The sequence below is a fragment of the Zootoca vivipara genome, chromosome 3 (assembly GCF_965207765.1).
Source record: "Zootoca vivipara chromosome 3, rZooViv2.hap1.1, whole genome shotgun sequence".
Classification (NCBI taxonomy): Eukaryota; Metazoa; Chordata; class Lepidosauria; order Squamata; family Lacertidae; genus Zootoca; species Zootoca vivipara.
The window spans coordinates 34,891,599-34,918,959 of record NC_142586.1 but is presented as its reverse complement, the minus strand read 5'-3'; the positions used below and the strand labels follow the sequence as shown (position 1 = coordinate 34,918,959).

The window sequence follows — 27,361 nt, the reverse complement described above, 5'->3', positions numbered from 1 at the left end:
CATAGGAAGCTGCCTTATACAGAGTCAGACCATTGGTGCATCTAGTATTGCCCACCCTGGCTGCCAGCAGCTCTTCAGAGTTTCAGGCAGGAGATCCTGAGGTCTAAACCTGTGACTTTATGTGAGCAAAGCAGATGCCACTGAACCACTACTGGACAGACAAGCTGTAATCCTATACTTGCTTACCTGGCTTAAACTGAGTGGTACTTACATTTGAGTGGAAATGAAAAACAGCACTGAAAAATGGGTAAACAGTTTTTCCTGTCTTTCCCCTGGAAACACTGGGAAGCATTTCCCACTGCAACTGTGTCCCAAGAGCACGTAGCTTATGTATGGAAAAGGCAGCACCATGCAACAGGTTTTTCTTGCCCGTGTGCCTGTTTGCTGAGAGAGGTTGAGGAAAAAGCTGCTGGGAGGGCCAGGGCAAGCTACCGTAGCACCAGCACCAGCCAAAATTCTTCTCACATGACACTCTTTGTGCACACAAATTTCATGCTGGAGAAACATGTCATAAAGCTCCCTCAGCCTCTCGTGTGGAGTACACCTGCATTTCCTCAGCCGTCATTAAAAGCTCCCTAGCTCCCAGAGCCCGTTGAGGAAACTGTCCTCATTTCTTGTGCTTTACCGAAAGGATTTATTTCTGTCTTTTTATTTTATTTAGTGAGGGCAGAAGTTCACTTCCCATGGGGAGACTCTCCTTTGTGTTGAAGCAGAGATGCTGCGCCCGGCTTTCCTCTTGACTGACGTACTCACTGCTTTCAGATTTGGATGTTATCCATTTCAGTGGATACCAGAGATTCATGTCAGTTTAAATATGGGAGAATTAAGACATTTAGGTGTGACATCCTTAAGATTTAGGATTAGCTACTTGGCTGAGACATTCTGTGATACGCACCAGGGATTTCTCTGCACCTTGCTTATGGTCTACCAGGGAGTATAAAAACCAAACACTGTAGGGTTTGAAAAAGCAGTAAATGCCCTTGCATGCTTAAGCCTGTCCAAAGCACTGCTTTATTTAAAGTTACTTGTTATCATGACTCTGGCTGCAGTCAGGGTCCAGGGCACATATTCCAAAGGAGCGAGGCACCCCAAAGACCAAGCAAAACCTGCAGAAGGGCTACAGAAATGCCAGGCAAAGACCTTAACATTAGTTGAGGAGTAAGTTCATGCAGCGTCATGAAGATGGAAGCCACGAGATGGCCAGAAAGACTGCTACTGCTTCCACTAACATATAAGTATGTGTAGTCATGGGAGCTGTAGGAATGAGCAAGTGGGTAAGAGTCCATGCTGCAGGTGAGCTACACACATGAATAAATGTATTTTGCAGAGAAGGAAGGAAGCCCAGCCCGGAATGCACATACCACAGGCACCCAGGGGACTTAGGAGGACTCTGTTGACTTTGCATGTTATGCCATTTATTTGTTTTCGGGTTTTTTAAAAATTGTAAAGTTCTTTAGGTACCATGGCTGAACTGTGGCATATAAATACTGTACAGTGAATATATAAATAAATATAGAGAGCATTACTGGTTCATTTTTGGAGCAACAGACTAATGCAGTTACTTTCCTGGAAAGCAAGTGAAAGTATTTCCTTTCTGACTTTAGTGTGACACACACACACACACACAGAGAGAGAGAGAGAGAGAGAGAGAGAGAGAGAGAGAGAGAGAGAGAGAGAAGGGAGGGAGGGAGGGAGGGAGGGAGGGAGGGAGGGAGGGAGGAGGAGACGACTATAGTTTTGTTCTCAAACAGCTGGGACAGAGTATTTTCCCCAATCAGGAAAAATGTTTACAACCACCACCACCACCACCGCAATTTATTTTGTATCAGATAAAATAATGCTTCTTCCAATTTTGAAACTGCAGGAAACAAAACAATGACTTATGTTTTCTAGATGATACACCAAAAGGCTCAGTCCAATTTATGAACAATTACCACTGGCTACCGAGTATGTGGAATGAAATCTCTGAAGAACCCTCCGATAGTTCACCCAAAGGAAGTGAAATGGTGCCTCCTTGTTAGGGAAGTAGCATTTGAACAGGGTCTCCTTGTGGCAGCAACATCAATGGATCACCCTGCCGGTCAGGAAATGCCCCTTTACCAGGACCATGGAAACACAATTCCATGTCCGCGATAGAATAACACTGAAAATGGAATATTCAGGTTAATAATAAGCTCAATTTGTTAATTAGGAAAGAAATCACTTTCCATTGTTGCAGGAAGGCATGAAGTGTTGAAGGCAAATTAGAGTGTCAGCCACTTGGTGTGGGGGCGGGGTGGGGAAGCTCATTAAAACAAAATGATACATTTTCCTTTTTGTTCTGGAGAGGAGAATGTGGGCTGCACCTGATAACAGAGGTAGGGAGGAGGTTGACTCTCAGCAAAAAAACACAACCCTTCGCATCCTTCAGGGGGGCTGCTGAGTACTGAAGAAGAAGCAAACAAACCTCTGCAAAGGTTTATTATAAATACATTAATTGGCTTATACGCCTCTCAGGTTAGCATCATGCAATCACAGCTTATTGCAGAACAACACTCCCTTGAGGCATCTTTAATAGTCTGCTTATAATGCGCCTCTCTATTCTAGATCCTACACTGGGGTTTTCTTATCCTTTTTATTGCAAGGTTAGGCATGTTCCTTGGGGAATGCACGGGCCACCACGAAATTCCTAGGGTTCAGCATGTTTGAAAGGTTATCTGTAAACATCTGTCAAAAAATTCTGGCAGTGATCGGCCAATTACAGAGCCAAGGTGAGTGCAGTGGATAGCGGACACGACACTTACTCCTCAATGAATTTTGCTGTAGGGAGCTTGGGTCAGTCACAACCCACCAGGCAGACCCAACTTCACTGAGTTCTGTTGATGATGAATTGGGGGGAACTCACTGGGAAAGCAGAGATGCACAAATGAACTAAACAAATAAATTTGCTTAGTGTGAGACCCATAATTCCGTTGAATGTCCAGTGTCAACGCAGACAGACAAGCCTGGGGGGGGGGAACCAACCAATGGTGGTGCAAGAATCAAGCGCTATTAATTGGTCGATCTTTTCCCATGTCCATTCTACAGTGTAGCTCAAATGTCAGGAATCTTTGGCTCTACAGATGTTGCAGATCTATTTTTTATTTATTTATTTAACTTTATTTACCCCCTTCTTACATCCGAGGATCACAGAGCAATTAGCAATATAAAAACACAAAAATACATAGTAACAAACAAAAACAATACCGCCCCCCCCTCCTGCCACAAACACAGTTAAAACAGCCATGGATTTTTTAATTGGCTGAATGCCTGGGAGAAGAGGAATGGTCTTGCCAGGTGACTGAAGATATTTAATGAAGATGCCAGGTGAGCCTCCCTGGGGAGAGCATTCCACAAACGGGGAGCCACCAAAGAAAAGGCCCCATCTCGTGTTGCCATCCTCTCAACCTTTCGTGGAGAAGGCACACAAAGAAGGGCCTCAGATGATGATTGGAAGGTCCTGTTTGGTTCACTTCCCATTACCCCAAGCAAGCACAGCCAATAACCAGGGGTGATGGGAATTGTAGTTCAAGATGGCAACATTAGGAGAACCAAAGATTCCTCACACTGGGCCTGACTGCAGGACTGCCTCAGTATTCCATCCTCAGGATGGTACTATCCTTCCCTCCACCCTACCCCTAGGTAGAAATGCCAACACTTTAACTGGATAACCAGGGCCTAAGTACCTTAGATTTTACACTCATGGGTCATATTTGAATGTTACATGTTTGTATGTTACATCTGTTATTGACCCAATCTAGGAGATGTATAATCTGATCCAGCCTTGTAAACATAGTTTAATATCACATTGAACATAAGCCCAGAGAAGAACCTTAAATCCATGAATATGCTTCTTATCACACCATATCTTCTTGTGTAAAGAATGAGATAGACACAGAGTGAAGTTAGCGATGGCTTGGGAAGGGCTTGCTTATCCCCCCCCCCGCCAAACAATGGCCTCTATAGGAGCAAGGTGGCAAACTCTAAAGATAATCCAAGGGGACATTGAAGACTGGATGTTGCAGAAGGAGAGGTGCCTTTCAACTCTACTCTGTATGCCGTTAGAACAGAAACTTGCCCCTCTGGGAGTTAAGCTTAAAGGGAAAATGGAAAACATTGGGGGGGGGAGGCCCCTGAATCAGTACCTTAAAAAGCCCAGCTTGATAGCTCAAAGGCTCAAAGGGGAATTTGAATGAAGGGCAATCTAGTCCTTTGCTAAGAAATAGAAACCTCAGAAAACAGTAAAAAGGAGTTTTAATAGATATTCCTAGGACTAATGGAAAATGCTGAGAGGGATTCTCCTGGAGTTTTGGAGACAAATCTTGAGATCAAATCTGAATCTTCCCTTGAAACTGCTAGAACACTTCACCATCCCACTGGGGCAGCTGCAATGAGCGAAAAGTCTCACTTTATGGCTTCCAAAGCTGTGAAATTTAAATTACTTAACTATAAATTGCTTCAGAAATACTGCCTGATGGCTTATCTTGCAGCCCAAGGAAGTGGAGATCTAGGGAAGAATATGGAAGTGATGGATTTATGCACAGACCTGTTGTTACCTGCAAATGCTGTATCCTTTCAGGCACTCAAAGACAGAAAATTGGATATTAGATTACTGTTTATTAGAGGACTGCTTCCTGAGATATTCGTTTCAGTCAAGTGCCCTATTTTGCAAAGAACAATTCTCTATATGAAGGGCTTTGTGCTCCAAATATGGTTTAAAAGGACCATAAGAAGGGATAGAAAGAGGAGGCTTGAATTTGCCTATCAACAGCATCTGGTTAGCGGACTGAACAGATCGTCTGGGCACAGTCTTCCCGGATGTATTATATTTTTATTTAAATTAACAGTTACTATTCCTAAATTTGCATCTATACATATCAATTTGCACACTTTCATTTTATGCAAATCAGTTTTCTTTTTATTTAACATCTAATACAACCACTGGAAAAGATCATCCTTGGATTTAGATTGTGTTGCTGTAAATATGCTGATAGCACACAGCTCTATTTATTTATCATTTTCATCTAACACAGTAATGGGAACATCTGTCCTGTATGCCTATTTAAACCTGCCAGGCTACTGAATCTTACCTGTGAGGCCATTTTGGACGCACCAGACACACCTGCCAGGCACCTGATCTGAGCACTATGTGTGGCTGCTTGCTTTTTGATGGTAAAAGAGGTTTATGATCTCAGCACTGTGGTCCCACAGCGCTAAGATCAGTGATAAGCCTTGGCCTGCTACCTTTTAAAGGGCAAGCAGAAGCTTATCTCTAGACTTATCACTGTGGGGCTGCAGGAGATAAGCTTGTGCCTTCTCCTAGAGGTTTGAACTTGGAATCACTTGGTATCATATGATGCCAGGTGGTTATTAGATGTGTGCCCTACCCACATTGAGGAGCATATAGCCATTGTTTGTTGTTTAGTCGTTTAGTCGTGTCCGACTCTTCGTGACCCCATGGACCATAGCATGCCAGGCACTCCTGTCTTGCACTGCCTCCCGCAGTTTGGTCAAACTCATGTTGGTAGCTTCGAGAACACTGTCCAACCATCTTGTCCTCTGACGTCCCCTTCTCCTAGTGCCCTCAATCTTTCCCAACATCAGGGTCTTTTCCAGGGAGTCTTCTCTTCTCATGAGGTGGCCAAAGTATTGGAGCCTCAGCTTCACGATCTGTCCTTCCAGGGAGCACTCAGGGCTGATTTCCTTAAGAATGGATAGGTTTGATCTTCTTGCAGTCCATGGGACTCTCAAGAGTCTCCTCCAGCACCATAATATAGCCATTAGGAAGCCATAAAATAGATAAATGATTACCAATCCAGTGGTGCTCAATCACTCCATTATAACTTCATCTCTCCTCACTGAATGTTCTCTTTACGTAACAGCAGTTATACATCAATTGGGAGGGGCTACAGTTGACTAATAAATAAGGGCTTGTAGGCAGGTTTAGTACCTGGCATCTCCATTTAAATGGCCAGGCAGCAAGTGATAGTGTCCCTGCCTGATGAGACCCTAGAAAACCGTTTCCACGGTAGGCATTATTCAGTTAGGTCAGCAGTGGGGAACCTGAGGCCCCCCAGGTAATCTTGGACTCCAACTCCCATCAGCCTCAGACATGATAGTCCATGGTCAGGCATGACAGCAGCAGAAGTCCAGCAATATTTGGAGTCCCATGGGTTCCTGATCCCTAGGTTAGATCATTAAGGAGCTTGATCTGGTACTAGGCAGTTTTCTATCTTCAAAATAACATGCATGAGTTATTTGGAAGAGTGGGATCTGCTTTCTTTTTTGTTCTTAGGTGCACTGAAATTTCAGCCACTGGGATTCTGAAAAAGCTTTAAATTGTGCACCACATTCTCAAAGCATTGTTCACTGTCTGAATAGAGGCTAGAGTCTTAACATTCATTTCCTATCGGCATGGAACAATCCACAACATCCGTCATCCTCAGAAGTGACCAGAGCAAACCTTGATCAAGTTGGGAGGTACAGGAGATGCCACATGCATGCGTTTAGTGAAATATTTTCATCTGTACTGTACTGTGCAATATATCTTATATATTGTCTGGTGCTGTATAAATAAAGCACCACCAACAAACACCTAATCAAAGATGAATACCTTCCTGCCATAACACAGCATGTTAAATTAGGCCATTTGAGAATAGTGTAGCATTTCATTCACACTTAGGGGGGAAAGTTATGACAAGCAGCTAAAACTATGTTAAATTGCCTGAGCTGAAGAATTACACAACAGTGCATTCCTTATGAAAAGTTGTGACAGGTGCAACTGCTTCCCTTCCTTTCTCCCAAAGGCAGCACAGTGTGTCCTATTCCAGTGTCATGACTGATCAAATATATGGAGTGCATTGATTTTATTTATACAGCAGAGTCCACAACCCTGGGACTTTAAAATGCCAGCCATCGTGCTCCGAAAGGGCAGGAACTTTTTTTTAGAAGAGCTGTCTGCTGCTATTCATTGGAATTTCCATTTAGAGGGCAGGAATTCCAGTAAGGGGGGGGGAGGACCCCGTGTGCAAGTTAATCTATCCAAATGGCTTCACAGGGGTGGACCAAGACAATTTAAAATATTGAGATGACCTAATACAGGGTGATGGGGATAAAAAGATATATGGCCATGAGGTTTTTTTGGGGGGGGCAGGGGGAAGAGACCAGAACAAAACACTCAATAACAAACCAGGGGCATGATTCAGCAAGTGCTTTCAAGTCCCAAGAATTTAAAAGGAGAGGTTTAAATATGTGTTTAATCGAAATCAATGGGAGCTAAAGGTGTTTGAATCTTTACATCTGGCGGAATTGTGCTCCCAGTTGTTACATTAAAGCTGCAATCCTATACCTACTTGCGTGGGAATAAGCCTCATTGGACAGTCCCATGGAAAGCCTAATCCTGCCTTGAGGTTACCAACACATAGGTAACTATGGGCAGGCTAACTCTTTAGAAGAAATAGCCTTACTTGGTCTCAGCCTCTTGGATACCGTTTGCCAGGGGACACTAGTGGAGGATTCCTAGTGTGCACAAGTCCCACATGTCTTGCTTTTGAGTTTCCCAGAGGCACTTGGAATGCTGAAAGCTAGGCTAAATGAGCTTTCAGTCTACTCCAGCAGGACTCTTCTTGTGCCCTTACCTGCCCATAAAGTTAGTGGCAAACGAAGAACATTTAACCCTTTTCCCCCAGGAAATATTCATCACCTTGCAACTTTATCTTACCCCCTCCCCCATAAAATACTTCTCTTCAGTACAGATGATTGAATTTTGTGATGGGATTTTGCCACCGCTTAACCTTGTTCGGGGCGCTCCAGGCTTGAGAGCATCGATCATGAATGTTAAGTTGCCTAGATGTTACACTCTCTTTCAGGACAATGGCAAAGTTACACAGGAGTCAGGGAGAGAGATGATATGATGCCAAGGAAGATTATTTGCTTGGGACCCACATGGTGAATGTTAAGAAGCGTGCGAACCAGTTGGCTCGCTGTGGGGCTTGCCGGCAGAAAGAGAGAAAACAAAACAGCACCAAAGAATACTAAGTGCCTCCGTGTTAAACTGGCACGTCTGCTGTAGTTTTCATTTTTGCGGATTTACAAGGCGAAGATCATAAGCGCATTTCACATAGCTCAATGGTTTCACTGAACGAAGAGTCCGTGTTAGGTAATAAAAGAAGGCTAGATCTTAAAAGGGGGGGGGAGAGCAAGCAGTATGAAGTAAGGAAACTTTTGTTTCACACACACACACACACACACACCGCTTCTCTGAGCAGTAGCAATACATTCACGGCAGCCTCTCTGAGGTCAGTCTCCTTCAAAGAGGAGGGCACTGCCTTGTTATGTATACTTAGCATGCTGCCTTGCAGCTTGTGTGAGAAGACGGGGCAAGAGGGCCTTAGTCTTCAGGTCACAGAGGTGGAGGAGCTGACTCAAGAGTTCAGTAGCAATGAGAAGGAGCAGCAGCCATAACTGGACATTTTTGTGCCAGTAGTAAGGAGGTGGGGAGAAACATGTGTCTAGAATATAAATTCTAGGTACTCTTTGGAGCTGCAACACCAATTTGGCATTTTAGTGGCGGGGTTCCAAGAATCAAGTTAATGAGAGGGCAGAGAGAGGCTCGGGGGGTGGGGGAGAAGCAGGGGAGATAAATTAAGATGGCGAGGAAGTGGAAAATGTGGACTATTCCATACAACCTGCAAAAATGCATAGGCTGTTTGCACACACCTGGTGCTTTGACTTAAGCTTGTCTTGCACTACTGCTGGGAATTTCCTGTGAGCCCTCTTTTATATTCCCAGAGCTGCTGCCTGATTCACACACCCTTCGAGTGTTTTCAGCGTGAGTTAAACTTTTTCAGGCAACATGGATTAGACCAGGGCCGGTCCTACCATGAGGCCGAGTGAGGAGGTTGCCTCAGGAGGCAGATGCTGAGAGGTGGGGAGTGGACCTGCAACCCCTAAGCTAGCCTGCCGCACTCAGGTGTAAAGGAAAATACTGTTCCTTCACCAATGCAGAAGTAGGATTCAACTGTCTGTTTGGTCAGCTTTTGGACCTGCAATGAGAGATGTGTCACCCTACATTTCACACAAGGGAGCAAAATGTATTGAGCCAGCCCTGGACATGTTATCTCACTCTTGTGACTAGTTCAGTATGGCAAGAATAGAGGGCAGCCTGTATTTGAAAGTCAGTGGACTGGCATACAGACAAAAGAAAATATTTCTTCACCAAGTGCATTGTTCAACTATGGAACTCCCTCCCATAGGATACACTGGATCTGTGGGAGCAGACATTAAATGGTTGTGTGAATAAGCATTGCCTCCTTTAAACTGTGGTTTGCACCAGTTCCCCCTCCCCACTTCCAATCTTTTGGTGTGAAGGGTTGCTGATGGTAAGAACCAACAGGCAAATTTGAAGCTAATATTTGTTGCTTAATATATTCAATCACAGCCACCTGAAACAGACACTAGATTTTCTTCACTGTTTTATCCACCAGTAAAAATGATGGCACGTTTATATGTTTCTCCAGGTGCTTCTGTTTCCTGAAAGACTGAAATAGTTTTCTCACATCGACAATCAATTTTAATAGCTTCTCCCCAGTGCTGTTATCTATGGCTGCAATTTCAGACACACATACTATCAGGGCAAGGATTGGTGAGAAAGTAGGAATCCTAATACTCAGAAACTTGAGGAAAGGGAAAGTGTTACCAATCCATATCACTGTCTCCTCACTAAGCGGTGGCTTCTGGGAAGGCACCCCATGGTGAAAACTCACATGAAGACTGTTCTTGCAGCTGGGTTTTAACATGTGCCTGTTTGCTAGCAAAGTGTAGCAGGGATGCCCAGATAAATTGCAGTTTTGCTGTCTGAAGCAGCATTTATATACTCTTAGCATTGTAGAGTTGTGTTGCTTTTGTTTCACATAATAAGCCAAGCTTTCTTTATTTTTTGTGTGTGGGAATTTCTTGTGGGCAAGCGTGAACACATATTCATAAATATTATGAATAGCACATGAAAACTCTTGCAAAAGATGCCAAACCTCTTTGTAGTGTGTGTATGAATACACATGAGTGCCAGAGACATGTGTAGGTTTGGACACATACTTGTACACATGCCAGTAGTGGGTGGAGCCAGAGAAATGCAAATTTGACCTTTATATAGTGGGCCACACACAAAACATCTGAGACTGGCAAAAAGCCTCAAGCAGGATGCAAGTGAGTGAGTGAGGGATATAGCTTGGGGATGTGGCTGCACAGGAGGCATGACATAGCCCCATATAAAGAGGCCTGGATGACCACCTATGGCCCCAGGCTTGAGTTTCCCTGTCCCTAATAGATATGCATATACTTGAATGCTGTAATTTCACATTGCCTTGAAAAGGCACTCTCTTGGATGAAGACCACATGCATATCACACACAGCTTGCACACTCAGCCTCCGAAGTCTCAAAGCACTTCAAGCCAGTTGTTAACACTTTCCCCAACTCTAAATTTAGAAGTGAGAATAAGGTTGCGGCTGTTGCCCATGAGACACTAAAAAGATATGTAAGCTTTCTCATTGACACTTGGTCCACCTGTGAGGTAAACAAGAGTGTTTCATAGCTTTCAAAACATTGCCTGGAAGACAATTACCCCATGTGAATAAGAAGTGCACTTCACTGTTAACGGTGCACGCAGGAGAATGGTGAAATGGAACCTTGCTAGGAATATATACACAAGAATAATAGTAAAATGGTACATGAGCCCGTTGTATAAACCTTCCTAGCATATTGATAAAGAGATTCCATTGCAAGTCATCTGGGCAGTTTAACCAATAAAATTTATGTGCAGCAATTATGGGGGAAAGGAAACAAGAAGCCAAGTAGAGGTGTCAATATGTTGTCACTAATTGAGGGGGGAACTAATTTTTTATACCAGGTGTGGGGAACCTGTGATCCTCCAGATGTTGCTGGATGACAGCTCCCATCACCCTTGACCCTTGACTGATGAGAGTTGGAAGTCCAGCAACACTTGGAAGGCCATAGGTTCCCCACTTGTCCCATACCATCAAATGGATCTTCCTACTAAATAACTTTGCAGAAGTCCACAGCTACCTAAGCTTTTAACCTCTTGATTTCTGTCCTTGGAACTTTTTTGCTTGGGCTGAAGCTTCCAGATTTCAGAAGGGTTTGAGTGACTTTTTTTATTTGGACAGTTATAGGATGCTCTTCTGCCCCCAAAGCCGCCTCTCAAATGGCCTCTGAAAGCAGCATGCGGTAGATGCTAAAAATATCGTATATTAACATGTGCACATCTGCATCCAGAAATGTTGCAGGTTTTTTGTTTTACTGATCCTGCTGCTCGGCTTTAACAGCTGCCTGAAACATAGAGTGAAGCAGGTAACGCTCTCCTGGTCACAATAGGAAATCCTTCACCTGCTTCCTTTCTGCATGTCAAGCTGCTGTGCTAAAACCACAGGAGAGGGGCAAATTAAAGAGTTTGCAATCCTAAATATTGCACACTCCATCCCATTCATTATACCTTAGCATCTTCAGTTTTCCTATTTATGTATTTTGAAGGTTATCATCATTGAATTAATTCATCTCCATGACCCTTGCCTTTGCAAGTGGGTGAGGGGCCTTGAGCATTTGCTGATTGCATATTTAATTCATATGCTGAATAACCCATGCAAGTCTTATTTTTATACATAATCATTGTACAGTAAATGTGGCAGGGACGACTGTGAGCTGCTCAACCATTATTTGAGAGATGCTATTTTGGTTATTGGCCTTTAGATAAACTGCATCAGCACAAAATGGGCCACTGTAATTTCATGTCTGAGATGCTCTGATTTGGATGTATTGAACTATTTATATTTGCTGCATCCCTACTGTGTTATTTCATTAATCACATAACAAGCCTTCCATTTCTCTACAGAACACACTAACTCTAATTATCTCTCTACTGCACAGATGTTTCCTCATTTAGATGTTTGCTGCATAGCCATTTGTCACTCTGGTTTCCACATATAGTTCAGTTTGCATTATATCACTGTAATGCCTTTTCTGCATCTGAGCCCTCAGGGGTTAATATGTCCCCTCTGGGTAGCAAGTAGACATATGTGGCCCAGATAGGTGCCTCTATAAAATGGATGGCTTTGTCCATATGGGGACTGTTTGGAAAAGATCTATTGCCTTTGGTTGCAATTCTGCACAGACGTGTGCTGATTATATCTCAGTGACTCAAATGGGATCTAAGCTGCTTAACTGTTTGCAGGATCTCAAGCTTTGGCAAGAGTGATTACCCTGAAAAGGGCGGCATGAAGTAAACATTACTTGCTTTACAAAGATCAAAACATGCTATTAATTAGAATAATGCTTGCTCTAGTTAATGGCATATATGTGCAATGCCCCACCCCCCGTAACAATAAAAACAAGGATTTAAAGGGATGATCCAGCATTTTGATCCAGAAATAGGAATGATTAAAAAAAACCAATTGTGTTTAACTTGTGTGGTTTTACTTTTTAAGATTATATATTTCCATTTTGCAATTAAAGGATCCCCTTTGTCCGCTTCCAAAATGCAAATTAACATATTCCAATAAGACGAGTGCCTATATGCAGCCCAAGCCTATGCATGTCTACTCAAAAGCAAGTGCCACTTGAGTTCCATGGTGCTTTCTCTCAAGCAAGCATGCATAAGATTGAATCCTAAGCATGCATTAGCCACCGCTGAACACAATTAAATATTTACTTTTTAGTATTGACCTGCCAGGTTGTGATCCTAAGCACATCATAAGTAATGTAACCATCACTGAACTCAGTAGGACTCCTTTTCAGGGAGCATCCTTAGTATCACATTGCATATTGGTTAAGTTTTAACCTCAGGTGGCAAAATGGGATGGGCTGCGCCTGTGTTGAATACCCAACATTTGGACTTTGGTTGTGCTCTAACTAGGCAGTCACCTTCTGTTTATAGGACCTTGATCACCTTTGTTCCTTATGAAGAGAGACCCAGAAATAGAGCAGGATTAGGCAGTCAGAGTTTACTGAATGTTTGGTCATCCTTGGCACCTTTCATCCAGCAGGTACAGGGGTATGTGCCCAAGACACTTGCTTTTTGTATGTTGTTCAAAGGCAAAGTCTATCATTGCAAAAAAAAAAAACCACCTGCAGCCCAAATACTGTGTCTGCCTTTCCAAAACATCATACCAAGTTCCAAAGCATTTTCCATTTTTTGTTATCCCTTACATGAGTTACATGAGTTCATGCCAGGAACAAAAGCAGAGCAGGCAGGACAATGTGCTTCAGGGAGCCCTACCCTGGGATTCTTTTCCAAGAAAGAGCAGCAAGAAGAGCTGTAGGACCACCAGCAGCAGTGCTGTAGTGAGATATGTTCATGACAAACTCTTTAGCCACAGCAGCACCCAGCCTTCAGTAACATGCTGTGACTGCAAGGCGCTTTGAAGATACAATTGATGTCATCTATCCTGACAAGAACCCACATTTAGTGCACTACCTATAGCAGGGGGTGTCCAGACAAAAGGGTCCTATTTGATCAATGGGCATCAGTTTTGGGGGCCTGATGATTTTGACAAAGGTGTTTGGACAGGTTTCGCTGACTGGTTGTGTGCTGGGGCCTTGCTCATCTTGGCCTCTTCCATCAAAGAGGGGTGAGATGTCTGGGCCTAAGGAATTGTTAACTCCTCATTGTGAGAGCAAATCATAGGAGCCAACTCCTAGGGGCTAAGATCCCTTCAGCCCCCCAAAAATATTTGAGGGAGCCACCCTCAGATGAATCTGCTGCTCAGTTCTGGATTAGCGGGAGTTTCCAAACAGTCTTCAAAAGCAATCCCACATACACAATGTGTTGCAGTTCTACAATTCTATGAATCTATTAAGATCTAGTTGAGATTCCTGCATTTCAGGGGGTTGGACTAGGTGACCCTCAGGGTTCCTTCTAACACTACAATTCTGTGGTTCAGTAATCGAACCAAAAGGTTACCAGACCATAAGATATTACTACTCAGTGGTCTCATGTTAACTAGTGGTGGTAAAATTGGACCCAACAAAGTCCCACCCTGTAGAGCCTACTACATTGTTTGGTGGTCCCCGAACACCTTTCTGGAGTCAGTTGTGCAAATAAGACTGGGAACTATTGCGAAGCATTGCTTCCCAGACCCAGCTGAGGCAGCAGCTCTAGAAGGATACTATGCTCAACCGTATAAAAAGATGCTCAGGGTGAGGGATCTAGGAGAATCAACAGGATCACACCCTTCCCCACCCCCTTTCTCCCAACAAAGGTCATCATACAAGGTGGAAAAGGCAATCCCGCCCGGTGCCAAACTCAGGCTGAAATGGATCCAGAAAAATTGTATCTTCCAAGTGTCTAGTTCTGGTCCCAAAAGGACTAGACCCCCCACCCCTGTGCCTGACACAAATAAATACCCCCCACCCGTTTCCAGACACCGAAAACGCGTTGCCTTGTGTCTTGTGTCTCCTTCTCTACAGTTGCGGAACAGTAAGAGTTGACACAAGGCTGCGCCTTTAGACTCCGGCGGCGTTGATGGAAGGAGGAAGATCCCTGAGTAAGTATGGAGCATATGTTCTCGGCTCTGAGCTTTCCATCTTCACACTACCACCACCCTTTGAAAATAAAAACCAGGATTGCCCCCTCAGAGGGATTCCAAGGGGAAGTACCAGCAGGAATATCCTCTACTTCTCTCCCCCACCCCACCCCCACCCGATTTGGTGCTGCCAAAGGCTCAGCGCCTGACTTTTTCCACCACAATACCCAGCCGCTGCACAGCAACCTTTGGCAAGCGGGCTGGTTACAAACAGCAACCTTTTCCCATCTTCTCCTTGGTGGTGGTGTGACTAAATCTCCACCCCAACTCCGATGCCGCCACCGCCTCCTCTCTCTCTCTCCCCGGCGCAACCCACCCCCTTTCCAGGTCTCTGGAGTTTTCAGCACGTGAACCTATTCACTGCCTATGTTTCACAGAGAGAAAGAGACCCTGCAGTGCAAAGAGAGAACAAGCTACTGGGGGGGGGGGGAGAGAGAGAGAGAGAGAGAGAGAGAGAGAGAGAGAGAGAGAGAGAGAGAGAGAGAGAGAGAGAGAGAGAGAGAGAGAGAGAGAGACTCACCGGCTCCCACCCCACCCCCCTGCGCCGCATCAGCCCTGAGGGGATCCCTCCCCCTCTTCTCCAACACGCGAGCACCACCGTAAGCGCCCAGTGAAGCCGCCTGCCTCCGAGAAGACTCGCTCCTGGCTGGATCCTTCTCTACCACCTCCCACACCAATCATCCCACTGCGCACCCACCGCCTGCCTGTCCGCCAGGGCAGCTGAGTGTTTCCAGAAGCCGCCCGGCTCGGGAAGAAGGAAACTGGAAGAGTTCGGGACTCTCCCGCGTCCGCCCACCCCTTTCTTTCCTTCCCCACCACTGCTGCTTCGGAGGCGGACGGGAGGAAAGCGATGCTGAAAGGGAAGAAAGAAGGAAAGCAGCGGCAGAAAGACCGGGAGCTTTGGCATAAATAAACAAGAATAGTAATAGAAGGATCGTCGGCTGTGTGGAGGGGGGGGGGGCAACCCCATCACGCCCTGCTGCGCTTCTCTTTCCGGAGACAGAAGAAGGAGCGCAGGAAAAAAAGAACTGAGAGTTTGGCGCAGGTCGGTGGTCCCCGCTCCGGGGGCGCCTCTCCGACAACATCCCGCAGCCGGTCTCCGCCTTTCCCCGCGGGAGGTCGGTCAGTGGCCTCTTCTTCTCCTTCTCCTCTCCGCGCAGGAGCCAGGCGGGAAGAACCGGGGCCTCGCCGCCTCCGAGGCAGCCGGGCAACCGTCCTGCGATCTCTCCCAAGGTGTCGGCTCCAAGGCGGGCGGTCCCGTCGGCTCCTCCGCTCCAGGTGCGCAGCGCCGAGCTCCCGTGCGCCAGGAAGCCCGGCGTCCCTCCGTGCGCCCTGCCGCCCGCTCCATGGCGAGGGAAGCGCAGGCTGAATCTCTCCGCAGGAGGAGGAGGAAGCGCCGGCAAGAGCAGCCTCGGCGGCGGCTCCGCGATGCCCCGCTGCCGCTGCCACTGCTGTGAGGGCTGCAGCGGCGGCGGCGGCGGTGGCGGCGGCTTCCCGGGCGGCGAGGCGGAGCGCGGCCGGGGCCCCAGCCTGAAGTCGCTGCTGCTGAGCCGCTTCTTGCTGCTGCTGCCTTGGATGCTGCTGGTGATCGTCATGCTGGACACGGGTGGCAGCCACCGGGCGCCCCGTCCACGGCCCGCCTCCTCCTCGCGGCAGCATTCGGGGGCGCCGCGGCGCCAGGAGGCCGAGCTGCCCATCATCTACACCATCACGCCGACCTACAGCCGCCTGGTGCAGAAAGCCGAGCTCACGCGCCTGGCCAACACGTTCCGCCAGGTGGCGCGCCTGCACTGGGTCCTGGTGGAAGACTCCGCCGTGGGCACCGAGCTGGTCAGCCGCTTCGTGGCGGGGCTCCTACGCAGCGGAGGCCCGCCTTGCACCCACCTGCACGCCCCCACGCCCAGGAGGTTCAAGCGGCCCGGGCAACCCCGAGCCACGGAGCAGCGCAACGCCGGCCTGGCTTGGGTCCGCCAGAGACACCAGCACCTGCCTTCCCCGCAGCCGGGCGTCGTGTTCTTCGCCGACGACGACAACACCTACAGTCTGGAGCTCTTCCAGGAGGTAGTTGGCGCGCGGGAGTCCGGCCAGCAGAGCGGGGAGGGAGACAGACACGCGGAGACGCCGGCGGGCCTCCTTTCGCGCGCGCTTGGTCGCCGAGTTTTCCAGCAAAAGTGGAGCGCGACAGAGCCGCGGGCTCTTTTTTTCTTTTTAAAAGTGCTTCTTGAGCAAAGCAGACCTACTTTAGTTCTGCAGCCCATGGAGTTGTGGGGCGAACCCTTTTACAAGTGTGTACAGGGACAGGGTTGTAGCCTCAGGTAGGCCCGTGCGCGCGTGTTTTGCTCCAAAGTCAGCTCCACTTTGTTCGACCAGGCGCAACTTTGCAAGTCAGCGTGCCTAGCCATAAAGGCTTTTCTTGAGCGGCACCTCCCACCCAAGACAGCCACATCCCTCCAGTCTGCAGCGTCGCGCCGGCGGCGGCCCAGTGTTGCTCTTCCCTAACCACGGATTTGGGGTTATTCCTACCAGGTTCAGCTAATCATGCTTCGTTAACAAGGCGGCAGGCCAAGGTTCTCCCTTCAGCTTCCACGCTTGCCTTGCTTAAGTAAAAGCCCGGCCTGGATGGAGAGCCTCCTTGGGGCTCCTGTTGCCCCTTCCACATAACTTGGTTCGAGGGCTTTCTCCACCCTCGACTCTTTTCCAGGCTTGCAGTATCCTGGGGTCCATCAAGTTTTGCTGTAATCCTATAGCGTGTGTGAACCAAATGTTTCCCTGTTTTTAAGCAGGATGTCATTTGAACCAGAACTTAAAATCATTGTTTGTAGTGCCAGCACTGAGGCCTGTGAATTTTTTAGGTCTGGACTCCCCCCTTCAAACTTTTTATTGCTAATCATTATTTGTTTACACCACCCAGAGAATGTTTTGATTACTAAGAGGCATAGAAATGGAGTTGATAAATTAATAAGGTATATTAAGGTAAAGGTAAAGGTACCCCCTGACTGTTACGGTAGGTCCAGTCGCAGACGGCTCTGGGGTTGCGGCGCTCATCTTGCTATATAGACCGAGGGAGCCGGTGTTTGTCCGCAGACAGCTTCCAGGGCATGTGGCCAGCATGACTAATGCTAGTATATTTGAGCAGGTGCAAAGTACATCTCTCAAGTAATGGTGACTAACCTCTCAGTTACTTGGGATTGGGAGGATGAGTTTCCAGATAAAAGGTCTGACTTCCAGTTATGTTTTTGTTGTTGTTGTCGTTTAGTCGTGTCCGACTCTTCGTGACCCCATGGACCAGAGCACGCCAGGCACTCCTGTCTTCCACTGCCTCCTGCAGTTTGGTCAAACTCATGTTCGTAGCTTCAAGAACACTGTCCAACCATCTCGTCCTCTGTCGTCCCTTTCTCCTACTGCCCTCCATCTTTCCCAACATCAGGGTCTTTTCCAGGGAGTCTTCTCTTCTCGTGAGGTGGCCAAAGTATTGGAGCCTCAGCTTCACGATCTGTCCTTCCAGTGAGCACTCAGGGCTGATTTCCTTCAGAATGGATAGGTTTGATCTTCTTGCAGTCCATGGGACTCTCAAGAGTCTCCTCCAGCACCATAATTCAAAAGCATCAATTCTTCGGCGATCAGCCTTCTTTATGGTCCAGTTCTCACTTCCATACATCACTACTGGGAAAACCATAGCTTTAACTATACTTTCTGGCTAACTGTATGCCTTCACTAAGACCAATAGCTATGTGTGAAACCTTTCCTAGATTTTATCCAAAAATACCTACTCAGTGACAAGACCTGTTATTCTGTCCACTCACAACTCCAACAAACTTTTGCAGGTCAAAGGTAATTCCTGCAGGTACCTCCTGAAACTTTGGCAGTAACACCACTATTTGGGTGTTTTCAAAACAAACTATCTTTCCTTGGAGCCCCAAAGTAGCTTCCAGAAATTCCTCACAATAAAATCATATTAACAACTCTTATTGCAGTGCAGTCCTGTGCATCTCTACTCCATAAAGTCCTGGGGAGATTACTCCCTGCAAAGTGCAGCCTTAATAAGCAATGTTAAGGTTAAGGGTCTAAGAGAGCTCTGCCGTCTTTGGTTCCTAAGCTGATTCTTCTCCTGGCTTGCTGAGGAACTTTCATCACACACCACAATCCCTTGCCAATTCCCTTGCTGCAAATTCCTCCGGAATAATCTATCCATTCTCTCATAATTGTTCAGTCTTTAGAGTCTCCTTGTTTCTTTCTTTAAAAAGTGAAAAGCCCATTTATATAGTGACTAAACGCACTGTAACATGTCACTGTTCTATGAGTAATTCCTGCACTTCATTCCGAGGTCTTGGTTGAAGGCAAGCTTCCCTCTCCCTCTCCCTCTTTTTAAGTGGCGGCTGTTGGCAAGTGTTTGCAAAAGGGCTGTAAGATAACAGGGGCAGGTTAGCCAGTATCCCTTTGATACTCCAGTTGGCAGGAAGAAGCATTTTTAAGGGGGAGACATCATGGGGAGTGCAAGTAGGATAGTGATGAATAAGAACGTAATTTTGGCAAGGGAAAAAAGGAGGGGGCTAAGTATGCAGAGGGGATATAAATTACCATAACTCATTCAGAATGGGAAGCCTTGCCAGCTGCTGTGTGTGTATTACAAGGCACTCAATAAAAGCTCAATAGAATATAATCCCACCCCCACCTAAGAATGCCCATGGCAGCTCCACAGAACTCAATGCCATTGACGTCCCCCACCCCCGCTGCAACCCTTTGCTGACCCAAGATGGGAGCCAAACATGCTTGTGTGTTGCAATGTACTGGCGATTCCTCTTTCTTTGCAAGTAGGCTAGGTGCATTAGGAATCAATAGATTAAAGCCAAGGCACTGCGGAAAGATGCGGAGCACACCGAGTCCCTGAAGAGAGAACCGTTTCAGAAAGGCTGCTCAACCCTGCTGACGTGTGTTTAGATTTCAAAATGTGTTTGGGTCTCTTTCAATATACTGCTGGCAGGTGTTCCGCCTGTTCCCCACCAGCACTTCCCATTCAGCAGAAGAGCTGTGCTTCCTTTCCTTACGTGGCAGCCTTTTTTTGCATTGAAATCCTCTATTGAAAGTGTCTGAAAAGGAGATAAATATTTTTAGTTCTGTTGCTTTGGTTTATTTCCCACTAAATTGTGGGGGACTTCGCATAGCTCTTTAATGCTGAGAAAGTTCGGGCTTTCGTCTTCTTGGCGTGTAATTATTTCAACTGCGCTTTCCTTTTGAACTGAAAGCTGGTGCAGCTTTTTCTTTTTTTCTTTTTTTTTTACTTTGGGGGGCGGTGTTGTCTGAAATCCTGTCCTGTTGCCTGAAGCAAAAAAAGGCTGTTGAGAGACAGACCTCCATTCTCTAAAGCCTAAATGGCTCTTGTAAATGAAAGCACTAATTACGCAGGAGAGGGAGGAATTAACTGTAGCAAGAACCTGCATAGAGTCACAATGTTCCAGTTGAGGTCGCTGCCGTGTAACCCTCTGGAGAAGAGATAGATGCACCCACACGGCATTTAGTATTTTACTTGTTAGTCATCTCCCTCTACCTCCCCCAATTTAACTGGCTTTTATTAAAATCAAGGGACGAATGCTGGCTGTCAGTTAAATTGCAAGCTAAATGCAAGAAGATAAAATAAGGCAATTGATGTTGAGATGCTTCTCTTCTGATAAGATGGCTAAATTCTTTATGTGTGTGAGCACACACACACACACACACACCTTCAATGCAACAAGGGAGAGGTTTGCTCTGAACAAGCTCCTATTCATCTTAAAATGCTTGCACTGAGGAGATCAGCATAGTCACATTACAAGGAAGGAGGAGACAGAGACAGAGAGAATGTTTGTGAGACTACTATTCATCTCTCCTCTATCACTGATAGATAATCCCTCTCTGAGAAGGGAATGAATTTGTCATATTCTTAAGTGTAGGCAAATAGATAATCTTTTCTTATGTTGTTCTTATATCTTTTAATTTTTTTAAAAAAATCTGTAGATTTCTTTGAGAAGGCAAAGCACATTTTGCATCCCTGGTAGAAGGAAGTTGAGAGAGAGCCTTTTGTTTTCACATCAACCATTGATCAGAATTTGTTTGTATTGGCTACAGAAAATGATTTCCTTTTCAGTGTTCTGTTCACCCCTTTCTTTCTCTCTTTCTGCCAGATCTTGATCAGTTTACAAAAGCTGTACAGTACTGGTTTTCCCTTTGGTGTGAAAAGTCCAAGCTTGTGATATGTAGGAGAAATTCAGACATACTTTCTTTCATGGAACTGGATTAATGGCAGATGAGAGGAAATTGATGCCTAATGTGCCCTGCGCCCCTCCCTCCGGCTGCCTCCCATTAGCAATTCTGACTACTGATTCTCTGAGCTGAAAGGAGCCCTGATTTAAGAACCATTTAAAATGTGGAGGTTTTGTGGTTATAACACCAGTAGATGTCAAAAAGAAATTGCTACACCCCAGTCCTGCCCTTTCTTCATAGCTGTGCATGAAAAATGCTACAGTTGTCAAATTGAGTAAGATTAACTTCTTGCCAAGCAAACCTACTTTGTACACTAAATTTTGCGTAAAACTAACTAGATTTCGAGTATTGCGCGTTGCAAGTTTGTATTCCCCCAGGTAGAGTCTTATCACATGCTTTGAGTCCAGTGTTTTTACAGCGTTGCAGCCTACATTTTCATACGTTTATTGCAGAGCTACAAGTTTTGTGCCCTGGAATCTTGTGCAAATTGATACCTTTGCACAGTCCACTTCCATTTACACAACGTGTTCCTTAACATGTTGTTGTTGTTTAGTCATGTCCGACTCTTCGTGACCCCATGGACCATAGCACGCCAGGCACTCCTGTCTTGCACTGCCTCCCACAGTTTGGTCAAACTCATGTTCATAGCTTCGAGAACACTGTCCAACCATCTCATCCTCTGTCGTCCCCTTCTCCTAGTGCCCTCAATCTTTCCCAACATCAGGGTCTTTTCCAGGGAGTCTTCTCTTCTCATGAGGTGGCCAAAGTATTGGAGCCTCAGCTTCACGATCTGTCCTTCCAGTGAGCTCTCACTACTGGGAAAACGCCACGGCAAGGCAGTGATCCATGAAGGAGTCCTTAACATGTACAGTTTTGTATATTTTAGAGTATTGTATAATTTCTTCCATGTGTCCCAAGTCTTGATTTTCAAAATTTTGTCTACAGTCATGAGTGCTGGAAACAGTGTTTGTGGTGAGAACAGATATTTTCAGAAAGCCGAGTTCTCTTCAGGGCAGGGTTCAGGGTGCATGCTGGACAGCAAGCAATGGGTGAAGACAGACTTAAATAAGTTTGGAAGCCACCTCTTGTTTTCTATCCATGCTGATTTCAATATTTATTTAAAGACTTGAATAAGGAAGACGAAGTGGCAAACAAATGTTACAGTAGATAAAAATGCGGGACACCTGATGGTGGGGTGGGGGAGCCAATAATAAAGGGGCCAAGCTTATTATTGAAGTATGTGGGCAGGCTGTACGTATTTTAGTTAAGAATCAAAGCTGGCCGGGAGCAGACTTTGCTCCCATAAGTGAATATCTCATACCTGCTGTTCAGTTTAAGGCAGGCATCCCCAAACTGCGGCCCTCCAGATGTTTTGGCCTACAACTCCCAAGATCCCTAGCTAACAGGGCAAGTGGTCAGGGGTGATGGGAACTGTAGTCCAAAACATCTGGAGGGCCGAAGTTTGGGGATGCCTGGTTTAAGGTATATCTCCTTCCACCAACAGCCCTAAATTTTACGTGAGATTGGTCTAATATCTTTAATACTCTACATGAGTTAAAATGGGCAATGGGAATGCATTACATTGACACACAACAGTGTTCTTTGTCAGAATACATTCCTGAATGTAAACAGATTATGATCCTGGTCAGATCGTCACATTATTCCTGAAGCAACATGCAAGCTGTTAAATGCTGGTGAAATGGAAGCAGGAAGCTCAAGCCTGAGAAAAATTGGGCTCATGAAAGAGAGGCCTGTCCCCTTGATTTCTTCCCACCAGAACGATTGTGGCTAAAGTGCCTGCTGTTAAAAAGAGCTGAAATCAAATCTACTATTTTTGGGGGGAGGGGGGATGCAAATACAGGTGAGGGGTGGAAGGTGCTACAAATTTGCTCAGGCCATGCAGGGAGGGAGGAGGTGTTAAAACTCTTACCCCATAGTTTTCCTGATCTGAATCCTCATCCCCTGAAGCAACTGTTAGCAGTGATGATAGTACAATATTATATATGTTTAACAAACCTAACCCCCTATGTGGTAGAGGTGTTATGAAATGGAATTGTATGGGCTAGTTGTATGATTATACTATTTTTTAAAAAGTTATGAGGCGAGTTTGTAGGATTTATCAGCTTGTGCTTTTCAAATGTGCTCATACTTTATATGGTTGCTAGAAATATATTGTGTAGGTTAAAGAGAAAGTGGTTATTAGAGCTGTTCTAAATATGGGTATACCTGATCCCTCCAAAATTAATACTGTTGCTTGTCACATTCTCCCTCCTCTCCACCCCCTGGAGGTTGCTATACTAATAATCAGTTTCTGGACCACTGTTGAATGGTTGCCATGGTAATGGTTAGTGCCAGTTTGAGTATTCTGTCTCTGCCTTTCCATCTGTAAATAATCTTGCATAAGTTGAATTTGCCTTTTTGAGAAGAGGAATGGAAAATTGTCAAAACTACACAATTATGCCATAATGTTTAAAAAATTTTAAAAAAGAAGAAAAGAACCAATTGGTGGAAATAAATACTGGCAACCTGTTATTTCTAATTCGAAACCACAGGTGTCTGTTGATGTGGATTATATTTAGGTTTATTACTTCAGCCGTTGAGCAAAGTGTCACAGTGCCCACCCATTTTGTAGTAAATGATGGTTTTCCAGTTAGAATCTTTTACGTGACAGTTAGTAGCACAACTTAAAAAGCAAACAAACCGAGAGGCTTCAGTGCTGAGTGGAGGACTGCTATGAGTGGGGGGCTGCTTAACCCTTTCACGTCAAGACATCCTTACTCAAAATTCCCCCCAGCTGCTTTTTACTCCCATGAGGGAAAATATGTTTGGACCAGGAAAATGCAGTTTGCATCTACAGAACACCCAGGAAGCTTGTAAAACCCCTTGGTTTCTACAGGATAAATCTTTTTCTCATACAGGGCAGTGTTTGTGAAAGGTAGGTTAGAAAGGAACATTCCAGAAGAATACATGCAACAATTCAGAGCTTTTGGAATTGATGGGTAATATTTATTAACTTATTCTCAGTTTTTATTTTCTAAATTGAGCACTAAAGTGTAATTTATGTACATTTTTTAAGCTATACAGATAAGAACTAGCCATTTTGCTGGTGCTTTTGTAAAGGCCAGCAATGCCCATTTCATTATTCCCACTTCCTTCGGCCCTTAAACATCAGTTAACTTTCTTAAGAAAATGTTAATTTTCAGAACAAACTAGTGGAAGAATCAAAGGCTGCCCTCTTTATTTGATCATCATTACTGAGGTTTCTGTACGGAGCTATTACAACCTCTCCTTAGTTTTTACTGTAGGCTGTTTTATTACTTCGTGCAACAAGAGGTCATTCATGCTATTGGATTTTCTTCACCCTTTGCTTGGAGTGGGAGATAGCTATATTGAGGCTGTCGACAACTCCTTTTGACTGCCAGTTGTATAATTCCTAAGGGAAAACTTGTAACAGTGAAGGCAATGCCTTTTTAATTCCATCTCTATGTAGAATGTCACCTAAAAGTAATTCTACACAACCTAAAATACTGGAGTCTCAAATAACTTAGATGTGAAGGGGACTGATCTGGTCAACTGTTACAGGGACCTGCAGGTGTGTCCTGTTGTCCCATGGGTGCAGCTCTCTGCTTACAGGAAGATGGCTGATAGTATTGTCAACACCAAGGGTGGGTAACCTAGAATCATAAAATCATAGAGTTGGAAGAGACCACAAGGGCCATCCAGTCCACCCCCCTGCCAAGCAGGAAACACCATCAAAGCATTCTTGACATATGCCTGTCAAGCCTCTGCTTAAAGACCTCCAAAGAAGGAGACTCCACCACACTCCTTGGCAGCAAATTCCACTGCCAAACAGCTCTTACTGTCAGGAAGTTCTTCCTAATGTTTAGGTGGAATCTTCTTTCTTGTAGTTTGAATCCATTGCTCCGTGTCCGCTTCTCTGGAGCAGCAGAAAACAACCTTTCTCCCTCCTCTATATGACATATTTTTATATACCGTGTTTCCCCCTTTTTAAGACACCGTCTTATAACTTTTTTCCCTCAAAAAAACACAGGGTGGCTTACTTTCGGTGGGATGTCTTATTTTTTAATTACTGGTACGGTTTTTACGGCTCAGGGCGCTGGCTCAGGGCGCTGCTGTGCTCTCTTGAGTGCTCAGCACTGCAGCAGCCACCGGTTCCGGGCGGCGGGGCAGCAGGCATCCTTGGCCAGGCCAGGCGGAGGCCACTGGCTCAGGTGCTCCCCCCGCCGCTGCAGGGTGCTCCAAGCTCCTTGGCTGGGCCAGGCAAGGAAGAAGCAGTGAGCCCAGCGGTGGTGGCAAGCGGTGGTGGCAAGCGGAGCACGGGGATGCAGCCAGCAAGGCGGGAGCGCGATCAGCTGTTAAGCAGAGCTCTTGGCCGCATGGAGTGACTCTGTGAGTGGAGGTGCCTGTGGGGGTTGGTTTCCATGGCGCGGAAGTATGGCTTATTTTGGGGGTATGTCTTATATTTCTCAAATGCTTAAAAACCCTGCCATGGCTTACTTTATGACTATGTATTAAAAAGGGGGAAACAGGGTATTTGAACATGGCTATCATATCACCCCTTAACCTTCTCTTCTCCAGGCTAAACATACCCAGCTCCTGGAGGACCTGTTGTCCTCCAGACTCTGTTTGGCTCCAGCTCCTATCAGCCTGAGCCAGCCTGGCCAGGAATGATGGGAGTTGTAGTTCAGGAACATCTGGCAGGTCACAGGTTTCCTACTCATGGTCTCTACAGTGAGAAGCAATGGCTCTCTGGTTTTGGGTTGGCTCTTTCCAGCCCTACCTGAAGATGCCTGGGTTTGAGCTTAGGATCTTTTGTGTACAAAGGATATGCTCTACATCTGAACTATGCCCCTTCTTCACAGGCAGGGGTGGTGAACCTGTGGCCCTCCAGATGTTTTTTCACTCCATGCGCCATTGTCCCTGACCATTGGCCATGCTAGGTGGGACTAATGGGAGCTGGACTCCATATCCATCAGTGGGGCGCAGCTGCCCTGCGCTACCGAAAGGAAACTCCCCGAGCATGGAGCAGTGGTGCAAGAGAGGATGGAGGGAGGATTCAATCCATATTTTTGTTTGCTTCAGATATAGGAAGATTTGGATTGCCTGGTGGATCTTTGGATGACTTGTAGTATATCATTAATAGGTTGTTGCATTAAACTTCCAAGAACGTTGATAGCAAAAGCAAATGACTTTTTCTTTCTTCTTTCAAATCAGGCTATTAGAACCTCTGGTGTGCAACTCAGGTGTAGATTGGCACTTACATATATGAAGGTCATCCCTGAACAGAGTTTATGAGCCTCAGTGGATGGCAAGCTCTGCCCCTTGGGCCACCATTGTGTGTCTGACTTTGCCCTTTCTCTGCTGCTATTTTGTGACATTGTTGATCAGTTGATCACATTGGAACACGGAAAAGAAAATGTGTGGGGTTGAGTGCCCTCCCTCCCCCTGCTTGAATGCTCCCCTGACCTGCCCCACTGGATTAAGATCAAGAGGCCCTTCTGCTCTCCAGCCCCAGTAACTGCTGGAAACTGGAGCAGCCTAGCAGAAGGCACAAAGCCTTCTGCTGCACTTGTGCTTTTCTGGATCAGTGCCAGAGTGTATAATATCAGCTCCCACAGGGGCTGGAGTGACAAGGCCTTGCAAGCAATCTGCAGGTGGGAGTGTGAACAGCACAGCAGATTACCAAATACTATTCCAGAGCTTTTTGGTGAAATCTGGAGGGAAATGTTTTGCCAAGGCTCAGGATTTCCTGTAGATTTTTGTGCCTTCTGAAGTCGATTATATTTGTGTGTGGACTGCCACAATATTGGGAAGCTAATGCCAATGTGGAAAAAGTAGGCTTTATAAAACATATGTTCACGCAATGATACCAGGTGGATTTGTATGCATGCTTGCACTACATAAACCTTGCAGGGCAGAGAGGGAAAGATACTCTGCTCCTCTTATCACCACCCCTGCATGTGTACCTTTGATCACGTGGGTACCATTGCCTCCTCAGTTGCTTGCCTATATCTAAAGACCTCTACCTGCATGGCTTAATGTTTATGGACCATGAAATAACAGACTTCCCACCCGGCTGTTTTGTGGTATGTAAATAGGGCATCATCCGGATGAGCCACATGGGTGGAAGATTCTACATGTACACAGACAAGCTTGGGAAGAGTAGTTTACTAGGTATCCTGGACCTGAGTTGTTTACAACAAAAACCCTGAACTTGCCTCGGTAGCTACCTCACGGGGTTGTTGCAAGGATAAAATGTTGTTTGTGAGGAGAACCTCGTCTGCCACATTGAGCACCTTGGAGGATAGGTGGGATCTAAATGTTAAAAAAACAAAAACAAATAAACAATAGGCCAATATTTCAGTGCTTGCGTAATATGTGCAAAACTGAGTGTCTTGTCAAACACCTCAGCAGCTGCGTTCTGCACTAGTTGCAGCCAGGTATGAGACTTGTCCTCCATAGAGCACATTACACTAGTTAACTGCTGTCTTGG

The 27,361-nt window shown here is 45.7% G+C and overlaps 1 protein-coding gene across 2 annotated transcripts in view; it reads left to right on the top strand.

Annotated features, from left to right (window-relative positions):
• B3GAT2 (beta-1,3-glucuronyltransferase 2) overlaps positions 1-27,361 on the top strand; it is a 242,474-nt gene that overhangs the window by 193,143 nt on the left and 21,970 nt on the right. The window contains exon 1 of one of the 2 annotated variants that reach the window (XM_035110598.3): positions 15,097-16,671. The exons of the other annotated variant lie outside the window; for it this stretch is intronic. Within the exon in view, the coding sequence (XP_034966489.1) occupies positions 16,039-16,671 (633 nt within the window). The 5' untranslated portion in view covers positions 15,097-16,038. Of the gene's footprint in view, positions 1-15,096; positions 16,672-27,361 lie in introns of those variants that run through there. 2 annotated transcript variants of the gene reach the window in all.